This window comes from Pleurodeles waltl, chromosome 1_1, assembly GCF_031143425.1.
Source record: "Pleurodeles waltl isolate 20211129_DDA chromosome 1_1, aPleWal1.hap1.20221129, whole genome shotgun sequence".
Taxonomy (NCBI): Eukaryota; Metazoa; Chordata; class Amphibia; order Caudata; family Salamandridae; genus Pleurodeles; species Pleurodeles waltl.
This window is the reverse complement of record NC_090436.1, coordinates 58261986-58281422: the sequence shown is the minus strand read 5'-3', so window position 1 is coordinate 58281422 and position 19437 is coordinate 58261986. Positions and strand designations below refer to the sequence as shown.

The 19437-nt window shown below is 46.4% G+C and overlaps 1 protein-coding gene across 2 annotated transcripts in view; it reads left to right on the top strand.

Moving 5' to 3' along the window:
• The window catches only part of UNC13B (unc-13 homolog B), a 1359370-nt gene that overhangs the window by 267876 nt on the left and 1072057 nt on the right, over positions 1-19437 (top strand). For both annotated transcript variants that reach the window (XM_069212466.1, XM_069212457.1), the window contains exon 2: positions 15-44. In XM_069212466.1, the coding sequence (XP_069068567.1) occupies positions 15-44 (30 nt within the window). The remainder of the gene's footprint in view (positions 1-14; positions 45-19437) is intronic.

The window sequence follows — 19437 nt, the reverse complement described above, 5'->3', positions numbered from 1 at the left end:
TATTTCTTTTACAGTCAAAAAAGCCAAACTGCAAGGACCTCCTGGTGAGCTCATTTTAGTTATTTGAAATACTATTTTAAGAATTAAACCGTTACACAGTTGAACTTGAACATTCACTGTAGTCATGTATGTACCCAATTTTATTGATGTCGTTTAGGCATATTAGTTCTGATAAACATGAATAAGAATAATGCACATTTGAAACTGGACAGTCATTTGTGTGGAATCCCACGTATATCTAGTATGATAACTATCATTTAATTATACAGAAGGATGGAATATTTCATGTAATGCATATTTTATCCTGAAGATTTTCATTTGCAGGGTCTCTTGTGAACTGTTTTCTGTGTGATGATCTCAATTATGATGATCTTAATTATCTTTAGTTCAGCAGCAGTGCATAGTTTTCATCCATTGCATGTGACCATACCCCCATTCTGACTCGTACTGCTTAGGGAGAGTGCTCTTCCACGACCCTCCACCATGGTGCCATTAGTAGCTGCTCCTACTGTTGTGGCAGTAACATTGCCCTTTCGCTGTGGGCTCTTCATTTAAGACGGGTCTACCCGACAGCGGGGTTTGTACAACACAGGAGCAAAAAAACCTCACAGGGCTTCTCATGTATAGTTACGGTTTAGCTCACCTAATATTATGATTTGTATGCGTTTGAGTTAGGTGGGCAACCTAACCACATCCTAGAAATTCTCTGGAGTAACGATCGTCTTGCGCAATGTATTGTTATTGGAGCTGACTGGTTCCATCGGTCCTGTTGAAAATGTAGCAGAAGTTAATGCATCCCACTCCCTAGACAGCAGACCAGTCAGCAGGAGCGTCTATGCCAGGTTAGGGACATGCTAACCTAGACCCCTTGACTTGAAAGATCTCTGACAAATAGAGACACCGGACACCCAGTTGGCTCAACGATTGTGTTTAAAAGTATTTGAGCACGTTTAAGCACTACACATAAAGAACAATAACAAACATTGCAAATAACACCAAAGTTATGTTTTTTAACTCCTATTCTTTTAAATTATTTATTCAATTTCATAGCTAGAGAAATCACCAGGGCCAAATTTACATAGTCTTGATATTATTATAATTACCCTTTCCCCCCTTGATATCACTGGGGGTATTCACAGCGCCATTGATCTTTATTGTTAACAATCATGCTGCATGTTTTAGTCCAGTCAGTGCCTAAGATTAACTTTTCGTGCATTTGTAAGGAAAAGATAATTTCTGATGGATGCTCCTAAACACAGAATCGTCACCTTTAGAATACTCCCCAGGTACCAACTGGATCCAGAACTTGTTACAGCAGTGCTCCTGTGAGCCACAAGGTCGCGTTGTGTGGCTCTGCCTTGAATAGTTTTGCCCTGGAAGTGATGAAGCAGAGCTGCATTTGGGTGCCCCCCTTTGTGCTCATGTCACTTCCTTTCTTTGTGCATCTTCCAACGTGAACCTGGAGTTCCAGTCTCTTCATCAGTTGAGAGATGTCTTCCAAAATATTTTCCACTGTGCAGGGGACCATGTCCCTGCCAAAGACTACAGAGTTCAAGCCATGCCATGTCTGAAGAGTGTGTCATCATGCACCCAAAGGCGATCTGTGACCGTGAAGCCAGACTGTACATTGACGAACACCAAAAGACATTATGGACCTTGTGTAAGTCCTGCTCTAAGTTAAAGGGATGGAGTCATCCCTGCTCTGAGGGCCATTCCAGCAACAGGTCTTCTTTGTAGTCGAGGTTGACCTGTAAGTCCAAATTGAAATCCAAGAGGGAGCATGAGGAGTTAAAGCATGACTTTAAACTTTTCCTCTCTCTGTTCAAAGTGAAGTCTGCAAGGCAGCAAGGTACCAGTGCATCTCCCTTCTGTTTCCCAACTGCACAGCTGATCCTCAATTGGTCTCCTCGCACCCGAATTTCCCAGGCCATCAACATCGGTGCAGCACGTTGGGGCCATGCTGCACTTTTTTTGGATCCCTATCGGCTCCCTCTGATTCACCTCGGGCCTCAGGGCTCTGCAAGGACCCACGCAGGTTCTACCGGTGAATCTATCCTCGGCACTGAATGTGCCCCTTAAGCCATACTTAAGTTCCGCACTGACTTCCATTCTGGCTCCAAGGTCTGTGCTGGTTCCTTCTCCACCAATTCCGGTCTGATGTCACCGTGCCTAGAGGTTGTGTTTGCCCACTCTGGTGTCTAACCTTGAGCCAGATCTGATTGAACCCCAACTGAGGTTGGACCTTGAATCCACTTCAGTGCACCTGGTTACCATACTGTCTGATTTTGGAAAACAAATGTATCTTCCACGAGGCCTTCCTCAGAGGCTTCCACTTCTTTTTGCCTCAGGCTCTGAGCCATGACAAAGGTGATTATAGGTCTGATTTCTCCCCATTCTGTGATAATGATGATGACATGTATGAACTTGCTAGGGGCTAGTAGGCTAGATACTTCAACTGACACAGGGTTGATTTCACCTATTGGACCTCCAATGTAGGAGAGTGAATCATTTGCTGTAGTGATTAGACATGCAGATGAGGTCCTAGACCTACAGCTGCCTTCCGTTGAATTCGTGATAATTGTCTTCACTGAGTTCTTGCACCCTGGGCCAGCTTTATCTGTGCCTTTGCTTCCCTGACTGAGACCCATCTGGGTACTTAAATGATGCCTTGCTGTTGCCCACCAGTAAAGAGGCAGGTGGCCAGTTGCCACAGATGGTTTCTCTGCGACCCAGACTTTCTTAAACAGCACCCAACTCCTGAGAGTTGGGTGGTCCAAGCTTCCATTAGCAAACTAAGCCATTCTGCATTCTGCAAGGCTCCTCCAGGTTGGGAGTCGAAAAGGAGTGGGGCATTTGGGAAGTGGAAGTTCTGCTCTGGCAGCTTGGCATTAGGGTCAGTCAGTGCGGTCTGCCTCTTAGGCCATTATATGCACACCTCTTGGGACATGGCCAGAGAGATCTTGCAGGCGGTTACAGCAGAGTTCCAGGCCTGTTTGTCGCAAACCATTGAAGAAGGTCAGGAGGCGGCTAAATATATTGTTAGTGCTGGCCTGGACAGAGTCTGCTTGGGTTGTGCGATAGGCATTCGTATGATGCACTCCTTCACGCGAGGATGCAATCCACTGGCTTTTTTCTGGGAATGTGCAAACTTCTTCTATGAATATGCCCTATCATGGGTTCCATCTCTTTGGCATAAATGCTGATTCTACTCATGTATGCTTAAGGGAGCAGAGCCATAACACATTCTTTGGTCCTTTCAACTCCTGCTCATCAGTTTCCTCAGCAACCTGATTCTTCCAAGTCTGCTCCGAAGGGCTAACCTACAGACAATGCCAGGCCCTGCCGCCATCATGACAGTCACCCCAGTCGTTTTGTGGCAAAGGATGGGGGATCAAGTGGATATTGTGCAGGCCACCAGGGCCGCCATTCTGCCCAGCCTTACACCCTGTGGCATCAGCCTCCAAGCCACTTTAGTTTGCCCTTAGCAGCGCACAGTCACCCTGTGGGAGGCATTATCAGACATTTTGTTACTAGATGGCAGACACTTACATCTGACCGATGGGTCATCCAGATCATCCAGCAGGGGTATCCCCTTCTGTCTGTTTCCCACCTGCCTGAGCTCCCTTCTACATCTGAGTGGTTTTCAGAGGAGCAGCTATCCTTCTTGAAATAGGAGGTGCAGTGTCTACTGGCCAAAGAGGCCATTGAGAGAATGCCACCTTAGAAACAGGCACATGTTATTTCCTTATGCTGAAGAAAGACTGAGGCCTTTGCCCTATTTTGGATGTTTGCCCTTTGAATGCTTTCCTTCGGAAGGCTCACAGTGGCCCAAGTTTTGTTTGCCCTGGATTCAGACCACTGGATGGTTGCCTTAGGCCTGCAGGATGCATCCTTTCTGGTGCCCATCCTGCAATCCAAAAGACATTATCTGCAGTTCAAGGTTGGCCAGGAACATTTTCAATGTGCTGAGCTTGCCTTCAACCAATTGTGGTAGGGAATATTGAAGCCAGAATATCGACAGGCCACAATATTGTGACCAGAATGTCCACGGACAAAATATTGAAGAGGTAAGTGCACAGTGGGAGGAGGTATAAATTTGCTATCCTTAAACTCTATCCAAGCTTACCTTTCAGTATTCTGTCCATTAGTATTATGGTCATGATATTGTAACACGCCAATATTGTGGCCTTGATTTTCCCGATCTACACCCTTTAGGCCTTACCAGCCCCCCTCGGGTGTCCATGAAAGTAATGGTGGTGGTTGCTGGCCGTCTTCGAAGGTTTGGGATGCCAGTTTTCACTACCTAAATGACTGGCTGTTGAAGGTAGCTCGTAGACCACCTTCAGTGAACGTGAACTTGCTGATATCATTGGAGTTCTCGATCAGTGAGTGGAAGCCAGACCTGACTTGTTCAGATGCTTCCCTTAATTGGAGTCCTTCTGGACCCTGGAGTTCCAGAGCTACGCTCCATCACAACCAGCCCAGCACACGCGGACTACGATCTCAATGTTTTATACTGTGTTCTGAATCTCCATGAGATCAGCTTTAAGGCTTCTTGACCTGTTGGCCTGGTGCATGTTGTTTGCTTCATCAGGTGGCCTATTTGGATCTGCATTGGGATCTAAGGTCTCAGTGGGTTCAGCAACAAAGGAACGTTTTGGATATCATTCAGGTTTCGGAGAAAAAAGCACAATACCAAGGCAGAATTTGGTCTGAGTTCCTGTGCCAGGAGGCACTTTGCGTCTGGAGTTGACTAGCTCCTGAGGGCATCTCCCTGATCATGCACCACCTTTTGGTATCTTTAAACTTCGGGTGGATGAGCTCAGCCAGCAACGCCCGGTAGGTCGTGAATGATAGTTTCATGCTGAAGTAATGCAGGATGTCTTCCAACAGTGTGGAGAGCCCTGGCTAGGCCTTTTTGCCACTGTTGAGAAAGTGCTATGTCAAAATGTCTGTGCATTGGAGTTCCCAAAGAATCTCTGTAGGAGATGCATTCCAGCTAGTGTGGAGCACAGGACTCCTGTATGCCTTTCTGCTACTGCCTTTCCTGTCCAGAGTACCGAAGAAGGTCAGGATTGGCTGTACCCAAGTCATCCTAGTGGCTCCAAATGGGGTCAGTAAAGTAAGGGATCCATGTACCCATGCTATCAACACCTCCATGGGTGGAAATTGATCATAGCAGTTGACAGCATTTTATCTACCACCTGAGCTTGTGGATTTCATCCTTCCAGCCAGGAGCCCCTCTACAATATCTATTCAGACACGACCCTAGAATAAATGTATGGCCTTCAGTGTACTCCACAGTACAGACCCCCTTTAAGCTAAAATGTCAGACGTTATATTTTGTGTTTGTTATATCTTGCAGTGGGCACTATTGAAGGGTGTTTGTTTGACCTTTTGGCCTTTTTACATTTGCCAGTGCAACCGTCCTTGTTCAGATGTGGTTCAGTAATGATTGAGGTACATGTTACTTGCCAAACTGTTTGTGATACCACAGTGGGATCTTAATTTGGCCTCACATTATTTGTATTCCCTCTTCAACTCAATGCACAGCTGCTTTGTGCACTTTCTGACTCTTAAAACCATCTTAGTCATTGTGAAAACTTCAGTTTGTCGAATGAGTGAGCTCCAGGTTCTTGGTTCAGCAAGCCTAATTCACAATTTTTCCATTTTTTGAGGACCAGGGTGGCCTTTTTGGCTAAAGTTGTGATGTCTTTTCACGTTGGGTAGTCCATCACCCTCCCAACATTCTGTGCCCCACCTCACCCTTTAAAAGTGGAGAGAACACATTGCCTGGTCCCTAAAAGCGGTTTAAGCTTTTACGACAATCGCAGTAAAGACTATCTAGTCGACAATTAGCTTTTCAGGGGCTTTTCTGGGATAAAGAAAGGCGGTGCAGAAAAGGACTTTGTTAAAGTGAGTAGTCTGGTACATATTGGCCATGATGCTTCCTGTGGAATGACTGAGGGCTCTTGGGACAGTTTAAAATGATTGCATTGCTTTCAGTGGTAGCCTGGAGACCATTTTAGACCACTTTGGGGCCTCAAAACTAGTCTTTAGGGCAGTGTGTTACTGAGGTGGGCTGTCTATTAGGCTCCATGACCCTTACCATCTATCACAGAATGCCACCAAAGTGCCTGACCACCTGCTCTGCTGGTGGGCGGGGGTCAAACTGGTGGCGCTGAATTACAAGCATGTAGGGGTCCTCTGGTGAGAGATGAATGCTTAGAATTCGTCCACCCGAGAGTATTCTGGAGGGCCACACTGAAGATGTTGTGGCCAGGGCTAGGTGAAACAATTTGTACATAGTAAGGATGTCCAGGGGACATAAGGAGAAAATCCCATGCAATACATCGAATCCTGGTTCACTGACATCATGGCCCCACAAGGGATGTCCATTTGGTTGACAGTCGAGAGCCCACCAGATCCCATTGAGACACCATCCCACCTACCCTCTTCCCCCAACATGGAGTCCCAAGATCCACTTGGGCCAAGATCCTCAATGTTAGGGTTCCGGATGTAATTATTCAGTACACCAGGACAGAAAGATATTTTAAAGTCTGGAATGGGAAAGTAATGATTTTCCAGGGCTATACCCTGGTGGCCCAACACTGCTTGGTCAATTTAATGGAATTTAAACGAAAGTTGAGAGCTATGGGACTGCAATACACACTCCTCCTCCCTGCAGAGGGAAAGCTAATGAAATACCAGCACACTTCTTCACAGAATCAAAGGCATCATGGGAGTAGGCCCAGCAGCATGGAGCCTATCAGGGGGTCGATTAGTGCACTGTGATGGGGCGACCGTCATCTTGCTCCAGAAAGTGTTGCAATAAAGCACGCCAGGGAAAGACCCAAGTGTTGAGCTCATCTCCTTCTGCACAATTGCAGCATTACCAGCAGGCTGCCATTGCAATGACAGCATCTTTCAGAAGAGGCACTGTGTCTTATGCACCAGACAGTAATCACACCCAACACTCTGATAGCTGGGCACACTCAGGACGTGACAGTGAGACATGTGACCTATTACCATGAGTCACCCCGCAAACAGCTGACAACCTGTTTAATTATCTGCTAAACAAGAGGGCAGAAATGCAAGACTGAAATGTGCCTACTATGTGCCTTTATGTAGTGGTAGTGTGATGCATGTCTCCTGGTATTTCGACGACCCATCTCTCCTCCTATTGGACGAGTGGGGGTGGGGTGCAAAAGCTATAGTTGGACTGAGTCAAATGCCCTAGTGTAACAACACCTCCTTGGTTAAATGACTTTCAGTTTATAAATGACAGATACAGCTGAGATGATGATAATGGAGACACTGCCAGAATTACAAGTAAGCCCTTCATCTTGGATAGTACATTGTTGCTGGCTGAGATGATGGATGATCACTGACTAGATTGGCACAGTTTTTGTCTTTGCAAGGTTGGTCACAGATTGAGCAGGGGCCCCTTATGGGTAGCACATTTGTTCCTTGCTGTGAGTGTAGCTGTCATGGTGGCATGAATGCTAACAGGTATCGACTTAGGACTCCGGATGAATTTCAACACGTACAGCATTCTTACTTGAGATTTACAGGGGATGTCCATGGCAGCCAAATGATACAAGGTTTACTCGTACCTGAAATCTAGAGGGGTATGCACTGCCTTCTTGAAGGAGAAACAGCAAAGAAAGAAGAGCGGTGGTTGCTCACCGAATGGTGTTGGTGGGTGGTGACCGCAGGTTTCTCCTCTTGTGTGGTTATGGAGCGCTCAAATGGATAGGCCTGGGAATCCACTTTGAAATATGTCATCAAATGGTAGACAATAGTGGCAGATATATTACTGTAGAGTGTAGGCTGGATAGCAAATCTTTCTTATTGGGCAGTATTTATCCTTCTATTGTTGATTAGTCACAGTTTTGCCCTACTTTTGCCCCCTTGCTTACGAAATGGCCACAGCACCCCACAATGTTTGGTGGTGACTTTAGGAAGGCCCTATATGTGCAATTGGATTGCTCCCGCTCCACTCCCTTAACCCCCTGTATGCATAACTGCTGAGGCCCTTAAGCACTGGTTAACCCAGTGGTCACTTGGTGATGTATAGAGACATAAGTACTGGTAGACAAGGGAAAATTCTTAATAGTTCCCAGTTCGCATGTTGTCTGACTGGATCACATTGTTTACTCCGTAGGTTTGTTTTGGGAGATTAACTCGGTCAACTGTGTAGGCTAGACTATCTGTGACCACAACCTGGTAACCCTGAACATCTTCTGGGGGAGAGGGACGTTGCCCATCCCCACATGAGAACTTCAGAGAGAGATTTTAGATTACCCAAATTTCTGCACATCACTAAGGGAGCTTATAGAACATTACTTTGAAGAGAACAGGGGTCAAAAGTCTCATTGTTGAAGGAATGGGAAGCTTACAAAATTGTGGAGCGGGGTAACTGTATATGCATTTTAATGGGGGTCAAGCGACAAATGGAACAGCAGTTGCGCAAACTAGACAGAAGTATCAAGACCTAGAGTGTAACACCATGGAGAACATTTTTCAGATATAAGCCTTACTCAAAGTCAGGGGAGACTCGGTTGCCTTGGTTGAGAGGCAACTCTACTTGGAGTTTGCAGCATACATAGGGCACCAACATATGGAAGGGAATAGGTCTGGTAGACTCTTAAGTTGGTTGGCTGTCTCTGACAAGAGAGGTCCCCCTTGACTAACATCAAAGATCTACAGGGGGGATGCCGACAGCAACAAGCATCCATCAATAAGGCTTTCTTTGACTAATATTAACAACTGCATAGTGGCTCAAGAATGGTGAAGATGAAGAATTAGGTAACTTTCTAGCAGACTCCTCGTTCCCTCAGATTGAGAGTCAGAGCAGTGACTCACTAGGGCGCACAATCTCGCTGCAAGAGGTTAAAGACACTATTTCAGTACTCAGCAAGAGTAGACTGGTGTCCTGCTTTGGGGACATGGAATGGAAAGTTGTGAAGCTCCAGAGTAGGGGTGAGGTCTCAAGAAATGTTCGGCAACAAACGGACATGGAGTTGCAAAAGCGAGGAGCCCGCAAGAGACAAAGCCATGCAGGCCGGCGGATCCGGTAGAGGGTTGTGCTGCGTTGCGCCGCACCATTCTGCCACAAGGTCCAAGCCTCTCCAGAGCTGATCTTTGTCTCCTTCCGAAGCCCTCTACCCATGGAGCTGCTCACTGGCACCCTCTGTGCCCTCAGAAGCTCCCGAAGACAGGCCTTAACGCTTAGACTCTGGACCAATGGACCAGCAGTAAGCAGCAGAGGACAGGGATCCTGAGTGTGCAAAGCCTGCGGTGTGGTGTTTGGAGGAGAGACTGCTGCAGCTTGCAGCAGATCAAGGGGCCTCAAGTGGGAGGGCAGTGTAGCCCCACTACTGCAATGGTGCAGCTGGCTTAGTAGACAGTGTAACTTGTGCTTTGAGGTCTGTCTGCCCCCTTTTTGTTTCGCACAAAGGTCCTTCCTCTGCACAGCTGAGCCCCTAAATCCCACCTCCGTCACTGCCTGCCCTCACCCAGCTCTAACACCAATACTAAGGGCCTACCGCCGAGAGACGCCTCATTAACCAGCACTCAAGCTGCTAGAGCCTTAATTGTATCCCATAATTTTCAGAACTAGGCTTGGGGCAGGCCTTGGCAGGTGGACTGATGACTTTTGCGACCAAAGTTGCAAGATATTAAGGGAAAAACTGAGATGGCAAAAGCACCAAAAGCCAATTTGTAAAAGGACTCATTCTCTAGCCCCACGAGGCAAACCACGTGAAGCCATACTACGCAAACTGCTTGCAAGTACCACCAACAATGCATCTGAAAGAGCTACTTAGGGGCCAAGCACCAGTCAGCACAAGTTATCAATCTGGCCCTGAAAAAGGGAAACTCCCAAATTTTGGAAACATTATTGCCAGGGAAGATGCTGTAAGTAGAATTCTGGGTAATACAGAGCACAGTTTTTGGCAACTCAATCAAGACTTAAAGCCTGATCTAGCAAAGAAAACAAATTCCAACCTAAAGCTGAGGAAGTCGCCACTTCTCCTTACTTGACTCAGCAGGAGAAAAAGGCCACAAGTAATTTACCAACTCCAATTCAGACTTCCAGGCCAGAGAGGACAGGAAACACCATCTCCCCTGATGAAGCCCCGGCTTCCTCAACACCCGGTTTACAGTCGAGTTTTTTGACCCGTTTAGATCATCTTTAAGCCTGGAGTCTTTACAAATCGAGACACAAAACCCTACCATGCGAAAAAGCGGGGCAAATTGACTATTGGACCTCACTCCTAGACATGTTTCAAGCAACTGTGGACACCCTTAGCTTTCACTCGTAACAAACTGGCGCCGCAAAAAGAACTTCTAAACATGCTGGCTGTTTACATGACCAGCATGGATCCCAAATTAGAGAATTTAACAACTCAAATGAACCGCGCTCTGCCTGAACACAAGTCCGTCTTGACTTCATGTATCTGTGCCCCTTTGATTGACAAACTAACGTTCCTTCCGATAGTGCTGCAGTGCTTTATAAATGAAATAAAAACCTAAAATACCTTCACCTACTGAGGGTGACACCGGAGCCTCAAATAACCAGTTTAACCGGTGTAAAAACGAGCCGCTTGAACATATAGGGTCAGTCCTTCAGGCTCTCTTACCCACAACCTACTGAATCATACTTGAAAAGGCCAGACAGCAGTTGGCTTTAGCGAGCAGGACTTAGATGATAAATCCTTGCTCTAAAACCCACTAACCTGGTCAACAGCAATTGTGGCACTCTTGAGGGTGCGTCAGACAAAAGGCACTCTTTGTCTGCAGGCCCAAAGGGCCCTCCCACTAATGATAGTACGCAAGGCATCTAAGGAACAGAAATTTGCCAGATTACAAAAGCAAGACACACCCAAAAAGACAGCACAAATGACTCTGCAACTGCAAAAATACTTTTATAGCAAAAACTCAGACTCTGAGGCCCTCCCTGGTAAAATTGTACCAAATTCACTAAGGCTACCGCAAACTGTCAAAAATGAATGACCACTTTACATGCACTAAAATCAAAAACTCATAGGACCCTTATGTATAATGGTTCTGTCCCAAGCTCGAAGAATATCACATCTTTAAGCACCAAGAAGATCCAAGGACATACCTTTCTTTTGACTAACAGCAAACTCGGACAGCCAGGCAGAGGCCCCACAAGTCCCACCACTTAAAGACCTGGCAATTCAGATGACATGATCCTGACTGCATGGGCATCGGTCTAAGGATTTGAAATGGTTCCTTCGCTACCAACTGCCCCAAGAAAATGAAAACACAACTAAGATAAGAAATAGAGCAAACTTCCTGAGCCAAAAGAAAAAAGGGAAGGAAGCTAACGAACGAAAGATACAGAGAAAAAAATAATGAAAGAAATGTGAAAAAGAGAAAAATGAACATTAGAGAAAAAAGAGATTGTGAGAGAAACGTACAGCGAAAAAAACAGGACATGTATGCACTGACACATTTCCCACAGACACAGAATGGTAAAACCACTTTGACACTTCGGGTCCCGACAAGTAACTTGTGGCTTTCTCATACAGATGGGAAAAAGATGGATTCATAGTAAAACGTGAATTGACAGATAAAGATGAGGAGGTAGGAAGAGAAGAAGGCAAATTAAAAAAAAAAAAAAAAAAAAGAAAGGGAGAGAAGTAGAAACAAACAGTTGAAAGAAAGAGCGAAAGTGTTAACGTGTGGATTTTAAGAGCTGGAAAGAGAAAAGGGGGAGAGAAAGAAAACATTGAGAGTAAACAGAGTGAAGGAAAGAACGGAGTGAGATAGGTGAAACAGACCCTCCCAAATAAAGATGGCAGCTAAGAATAGATTTAATTGGTTCCCCCACATCCTCAAACAGAAGTAAGAGTGTGGAACAGCAGGGGGCACTGCAGAACAGCAGGAGGTGCATTTGCAGGGTTGTATGTGAACCCCAATACAGCAATTTTGGGGCGCTTCAGATCAGGATTGGGGGTATAGACAGAGCTGTGTCCCGGCCCAGTGCTGAAAGAACAGATAGCAGCGGGTGAGGAATGAGAAACGGAGTGCCATGTAATTCCTGGTATTGGAATAATGGGGCTCTACAGGTTAGGGTTGAGGTGCTCTGACAGTTGTATGTGGGGAGAGTACTGGAATAGTAACGGGCACTCAAGGTCAGAAGTGAGGTATGTTAACGGAGCTATATGGGGAACCTAGTATTGGAATACCGATGTTGCAGAGTGTTAGCCTGGAGGTGACCTGGTGAAGCTGCGTGTAGGGCCCCAGTAGAGCCACAGCAAAATCGTTAGGCTTGCAAGCCTCCTCTTCTGCTTCTTCTAGACTGTTCAGAAGATTTAGGGGGTTTGGTTGTGGCACATCCTCCTCCTTTCGGGGCAGATTCCAGCAGCAGGCTGCCACTGCCCTCCCCTATAGGTCATACAGGGGGAGGGGTAGGGTCCGAACCAGAGGAGCCGCCCAGCAGCACTCTGCCTCTTCCTCTTCCTCTGGCGGGGTGCAGCATGGGAAGCAGCCTTAGTCATCCACTAATTCCTTTACATACCACTCCTGTAGGGGGAGGTTAATTAACTTTCTCCACATGTGGGAGGCAATAACATCGGACTCCTGGGTCACCAGTATTGTGGGGAAAGGCTATGCCCTTTCCTTTCGGGAGTTTCCACCCCCCATCCCGTCCCACCCATCCTACTGTTCAGAAGAGCACCTCTTGTTACTAGAACAGGAGGTTCTAGTCCTCCTTTCAAAGGGTGCAGTGGAGTTGGTTCCAGAGCAGGAGAGGGGTCAGGGTTGTTACTCAAGATACTTCCTGATCCTCAAGAAGGATGGTCGGTTTAGACCGATCCTGGACCTGAGGATTTTGAATTGGTACCTCAAACAGGAAAAGTTCAAGATGCTGACCCTAGCTCAGGTGCTTTTGGCGTTGAACGAAGGAGATTGGATGGTGTCTGTCGACTTGCAGGATGCTTACTTTCATATCCCGATACTCAAGTCGCACAGGAAGTATCTCCGGTTTGTGGTGGGATCGCAGCACTTTGTTTGCGGTCTTCCGTTTGGTCTTACTTCGGCACCTCGAGTCTTCACAAAGGTGATGGTGGTGGTTGCAGCAGAGCTCAGAAGGAAGGGGATAGCGGTATTTCCTTGCCTAGACGATTGGTTGATCAAAGCCAAGTCTCCGGAGCTTGTGCTGCGTCACCTGCAGTCAACAACCCAGTTGTTGTTCGATCTGGGCTTTTCAGTGAACGTGCCCAAATCTCACCTGGAGCCCTCTCAGCGCCTCCTGTTCATAGGGGCAGTACTGGACACAACATTGAATCGTGCCTTTCCTCCGCCTCAGTGGATTCAGGACATTCAGGAGTTGGTTCCAATGTTTCAAAGTGGAGCGGTCATTCCAGTCCTCAAGGTCCTTCGTCTCCTCGGTCTGTTCGCTTCTTGCATTCTGTTGGTCACTCATGCTCGCTGGCACATGAGGGCTATTCAGTGGTGCCTCCGAAAGCAGTGGTCTCAGCACAAAGGAGATCTCGAGGGTTCGGTAAAGATCTCCAGAGACACTGCAGTGGATCTAAGATGGTGGGTTGCGGGCGGCAATCTTTCCCAGGGAAGGCCGTTCTCGCTGCCTCCCCCAGTGACCACAGTGATAACGGATGCTTCCACTCTAGGGTGGGGAGCTCATCTGGGGGACCTGGAGGTCAAAGGTCATTGGTCTCCAGTAGAACAGATGTTTCACATAAATCTTTTGGAATTGCGGGCGATACGTCTGGCTCTCAAGGCCTTCCTCCCTTCCCTTCGTGGTTAGTCGGTTCAGGTCCTGACGGACAACACTACCGCAATGTGGTATATAAACAAGCAGGGAGGAGTAGGGTCGTACCTTCTCTGCAGAGAAGCTCTGCGGCTTTGGTCCTGGGCAAGGGACCATCGGATTTGCTTGGTAGCGAACCATCTGGCCGGAGTCTTGAACGTGCGTGCGAACAGTCTCAGTCGGCACTTCTCGACCGATCACGAGTGGCGTCTTCATCCAGATCTAGTCTGCCAAATCTTCCAGATGTGGGGAATCCCGCGGGTAGATCTTTTTGCCACTCGGGAGAATACGCATTGCCAGTTGTTCTGCAGCCTCCAGTATCCGGTGCAAGGAACGTTGGGGGGTGCGTTTCAGATATCCTGGTGCGACCAGTTGCTTTACGCGTCCCCCCCCCCCATACCTTTGATTCCTCGGGTTCTGAGGAAAATTCGCCAAGACCGGGCCCAAGTCATCTTAATAGCTCCGGATTGGCCAAGGAGAGTATGGTATTCGGATCTTCTCCAACTCTCTCTGTGTCCCCCGCTCCGTCTCCCTCTCAGGGCAGACCTCCTCTCGCAATCGCAGGGGCAGGTTCTACACCCCCACCTCCAGAGCCTGCACCTTCATGCCTGGAGATTGAACGGGGCAACCTGAGTTCCTTTTCTCTCCCACCCGAGGTAGTGGATGTTATTTTATCGGCCAGGTGACACTCCACTAAATCTATCTACGCTAGCAGGTGGGCTAAATTTGTGAATTGGTGTGGAGAGAAGCAAATTGATCCCTTACGTGCCCAATTATAGGATATCTTGTCTTTTGCATTGTCCCTAGCACAGAAGGGTTGTGCAGTTGCTACAGTTAAGGGCTATTTGTCGGCTCTGTCATCCTTTCTGTGTCTTTCAGACCAGCCTTCTTTAATTAAATCTCCTTTAGTATTGAGGTTTTTGAAAGGCCTCACTAATAAATATCCTCCCACTCCTTTCATTATGCCTCAGTGGGATTTGAACCTAGTCTTAACGTTTCTTATGGGCTCACCGTTTGAGCCGATGCATTCTTGTCCCATAAGGTTATTGGTGTTAAAGACTGTTTTCCTTGTTGCGATTACTTCTGCTAGAAGAGTGAGTGAGCTGCAGGCTCTTTCTGTTAAGCCCCCGTATACATCCTTCTATGGGGATAAGGTGGTGTTGAGGACCAAGGCTGCTTTCTTGCCGAAGGTTGTTTCACCCTTCCATATAGGTCAGTCTATTACTCTCTCCTCTTTTTATCCTCCACCTCATCCTTCGAAAGAGGAAGAAAGACTGCATCGTTTGGACCCGAGAAGAGCGCTGAGCTTCTTCATAGACAGAACGAAGGAGTTTAGATTGGAGGATCAACTCTTCATTGGGTACGTGGGAAAGAGGAGAGGAAGGGCAGTCCACAAGAGAACACTCTCCAGGTGGGTCATTCTTTGCATTAAGTTGTGTTATTCTCTGGCAAAGAAAGAACCCCCTGATGGAATAAGAGCTCATTCCACCAGAGCTAAGTCGGCCTCTTCGGCCTTGGCTAGGGGTGTTCCTGTGGTTGACATCTGCAAGGCCGCAACTTGGTCATCCCTCCACACTTTTGCAAAACATTATTGCTTGGATTCGGAGGTTAGGAGGGATGGCCATTTTGCACGGTCAGTGCTGCAGGATTTCTTGGTTTGACCATTCAGGCACCCTCCACCGAGTGCGGTACTGCTTTGGGACTCTATTCAATGAGTGAGGAATCCACAGGTAGTTGTATCCATCAGAAGAACTAGTTACTTACCTTCAGTAACGCCTTTTCTGGTGGATACACTAGCTGTGGATTCCTCACGGTCCCACCCGCCTCCCCGTTGCCTGTCTGGTCTTACCAAGTTATCCTTGGGTGAGCTCCTGTTGGTAGTTTATTATTTTCATATGTATATGTGTATATATTTATGTATATATGTACATGTATTTAAAAAAAAAAAAAAAAAAGATTTTGTGAAGATGCTATACATAGTGTATATATTTTTGCGTATTTACATATTTGAGCTGATGTTTTATCTACTTGATTTAATTAAATATTGTTGTATAAGTATTTCTTTCAATTGCCTGTTCGTCTCAGAGGCACGTAAAAAATGTTGGTACTGACGTCGGCACGTCGGCGAGGACCTCTTATTGCCTGTATGACGTCAGACGGCGTGTGTGGGGTTCTGGTACTGCTGAGGGACTTGGAGTGTGTGAACTGAGGTGTACTGATGGAGCTGTGATTGAGATTCCCGTATGGAGCAGAAGTGGGCACTATCTATAAGGATTGCGGAGCCCTGATAGAGGTGGGTGCCTAGGCTATAAGCAATTACATGCGATCCTCTGCCATGGGACCACAGGCAGGCACACTTGGTAAAGAAAATCCAAGCCAAGGAAGTGTGGGAGCCAGCCAGCTGAGAAAGGGTGCAGAGAGTCCACAAAGACCAAATGTGACTGAGATAACAAACTGATTTATAGCCTTGTTTACAAAAGCTCAGAGGATGAATGCTCTGCAAATGAAAAGGGAAGCTTCCCTGGACAGGAGGAGGAAACAAAGCAAAAAAAATAATAAGTTGTGTGCAGACCAGATAAACAGGACAAAGCGTAATTATACAGTAGTGGGTCCCTGTGCCCACACAGGCGGAGGGGCAAAGAGGCATGACTGACCATTAGCTAGCAATGATTTTTAAATGACACTGAAACTAACAAATGAAATAGCTGGAAGCCAACAGAAGTAGTGTACTTAAAAGTATACAAGTAGGCGTACGCTCGACCTAAAAAAATCACTGCCTAAAACACATGAGAAAAAACCCTGCGAATTGGCTCCTCAAAGAAAAGTTCAGTTCTATCAGAAACGAGTATACAAAAACAGATTTGGACCTCAAAGCTTAAGGTATATAATGAGCAAAATTAATCTACACTAGAAGGGCAAAGAACTCCAGGGATTTCTGGAAGATAATTAATATCTTGGAAAGAGGAGCTCATACTGCCGTTAACATCAGCAAACAAGTATGGACCGTGCATTTTGAGTAGCATTTCAGAGCGATCAAGGAGCCAGCAAACTGTAAACCCATCTTAACTTCCCCAGCTCTGCCCCTGACAGGGCAATTAAATCATGAAGCAATTCTGTTTTCTGACTTGCAACTTGCCTCGGGCCCTAATGGGCTGCCACAATCTCCCTTTAAGATGGACCTTGTTTTCCGGTTGATCACCCTCATCTCATTGTTCAACTATAGCACAAACCAAACCACGAATGTTGAGTCATGGAGCAGGGTGATACTGCTCCCCATCTTCAAAGGTTGTTGTAAATCTGAACTGTTGAATTATCGGCTGCTGCCAGTCGCGGCTCACAAGAAGGGGCGGGAATAGGGTGTAAATAAAAATTAAATAAAAAAAAAAAAACACTTACCATCTCCACCGCACGCCGCTTCTCTGTCCCTCGTTGGTCCAGGCTGCAGGCACAGTCTCACAGCCTGCCATGCGGCCAATCCTGACGCTGCTCAAAGCACTACTCCACCCTAATGGGGCAGCTGCCCCTGGCTACTACCCTATTGGACAATGAGGCAAAATACTACTCCAGCCTCCTATTGCATGATTTGTCCACTTTGGCTGATGTCCAGTAAATCATCCCATTTAATCAGACTGGCTTCTGCTTTGGTGTGAGCACTTTAACAAACCCTGCACCCCTTGTCTTGATGTCCAGTGAGACCATTTTAACAAAGTAATTTGTGGACAGGGCGCTTCTATGGCAGAGGTTAGTAAATTGGGGGATTCCAGGGAACCTCTTGACAGCAATCCAACTGCTTTATTCAGACATGTGGATTAGGATTAAACTCATAGCATATCCAGGAAAGGTGAATAAAAACAGCGCTGTGTGCTTGTCCCATCTTTGTACAATATTGTCATCTCTGATTTTCCTGCCGAGTTAGACCTAGTAAATGGTCATGCCTGAAAAATAGGAGAGAGGTCCCTGGCCAGCATGGTCTATGCAGATAACATTATACTCTTAGGCCGGACTAAAGTCTTCCCACAAAGAAAGAGAAACACCCTGGGCCATTGATGACAGCATAAAATCTCCTTGAAATGACCTTAAAGACAAAGGTGGTTAACTTCATGAGGACCAAGGCAAAGCCTGGCCCTTGTTACTTAAGCAACGTCAAACTTTGGCATGATAGAGAGTATAAGTACTTTGGAGCAGACATTGATTTCATGTCTTCCTTTTGGGCTTCAAAAAGCAGAAATGAAAACCAGGGGGGCAGCTTTTTTTGTATTTTTCCCACTACTTAGGGATTGTGGGGCACGTCACTGGGGCCACTGCTGCAAGTGCTGAGCGCCAAACTTCTCCCTCCTCTCTCTATGGGTACAAACCCATGTGTGGCCGAGAGGTGACTACATTGGAGTCATTTGATCTTAGGATCTCCAGTCTGCTCTTTCCATTGCCTACCAACGACCCTGTTAAATAGAGGGTTGGCAGACAGACGGATACACAGTGAACACACCAGCAGGTGTAGAGATGTACAGGTGGTTTATTCAGTAGACAAATCTTCAGCACAAAGCCCTTTGCCAACCCACGACCTTTCCGCTTCCAGGAACCGTTCCCCGTTTCAACATCAATGCTGTTCTCCACCTGCATTCACCACATTCTCCTCGCAACATTCTCACACGTGCTAAGAATGCTCTTCCACAGCGCTAGGATACCACACCACCTTCCCCATATCAATTTTACGCTAAAACATAACTCTACTAAATATTGTTCTACATAGTCTTAAACATATCATATTGCATAAATATCACTTTACATAGTCTTTAAGCCACAACGGTCTTGTTACATTTCTTTTTTCCCGAATCTCCACTGGATCTCGCAACTTAGAAACACATGGAATGACATGAGTGTCTTGAGCAACAACCTTCAGTGGGATGGTTTGAGTGTCTTGAGCAACCAGACCGGGTCCAAAACATTTGGCCACCCTATTCAGGTTCCATATCCAGTGGTAGTCTGTTTTCACAGCATTCTTAAACAGTTTTATGACCTTAAAAGGACCCTTCAACTTGGATGGTTTTCCTTCCTTTCTTGGAGATCTAATTTTGACATAATCCCCTTCATGCAGCACAGTTTGTTTTACAGCCTTTCGCGCGTCATATCTCAATTTCCTTTTATTTTTAACTTCTCTTTCTCTCTCTCTCTCTCTCTCTCTCTCCAACCTTCAATGTCATCAACCTGATCATCAATCTCTTTCCGTTTCCCCATTACCCACCTGGGTTCAATCTCGCTGCATGGAGCCCTACCTTTGAACAGTTGGAAAGGAGTCACCCCTGTGGTGGAATGCGGTGTTAATCGATATTCACAAACTTTCTTTCTCACTTCACTTACCCACTCAACCCCATTAACATGTGCCAACTGCATGCACTCTTTCAGTACCTTTATGAAGCGTTCAACAACCCCATTAGATTCTGGGTGATAGAGAGCTGTTCTTTTATGTCTAATTTTCCTTTCTTTCAAGAAAGACTCAGTTGATTCAGAGACAATCTGCACCCCATTATCAGTCAGTAACGTAGAAGGGAAACCATCTCTCTCAAACAAGATGTCAAGAAAATTAATTATGTCTCTCGACTCAACTGAGTTCACAAATTTGATTTCAGGCCAAC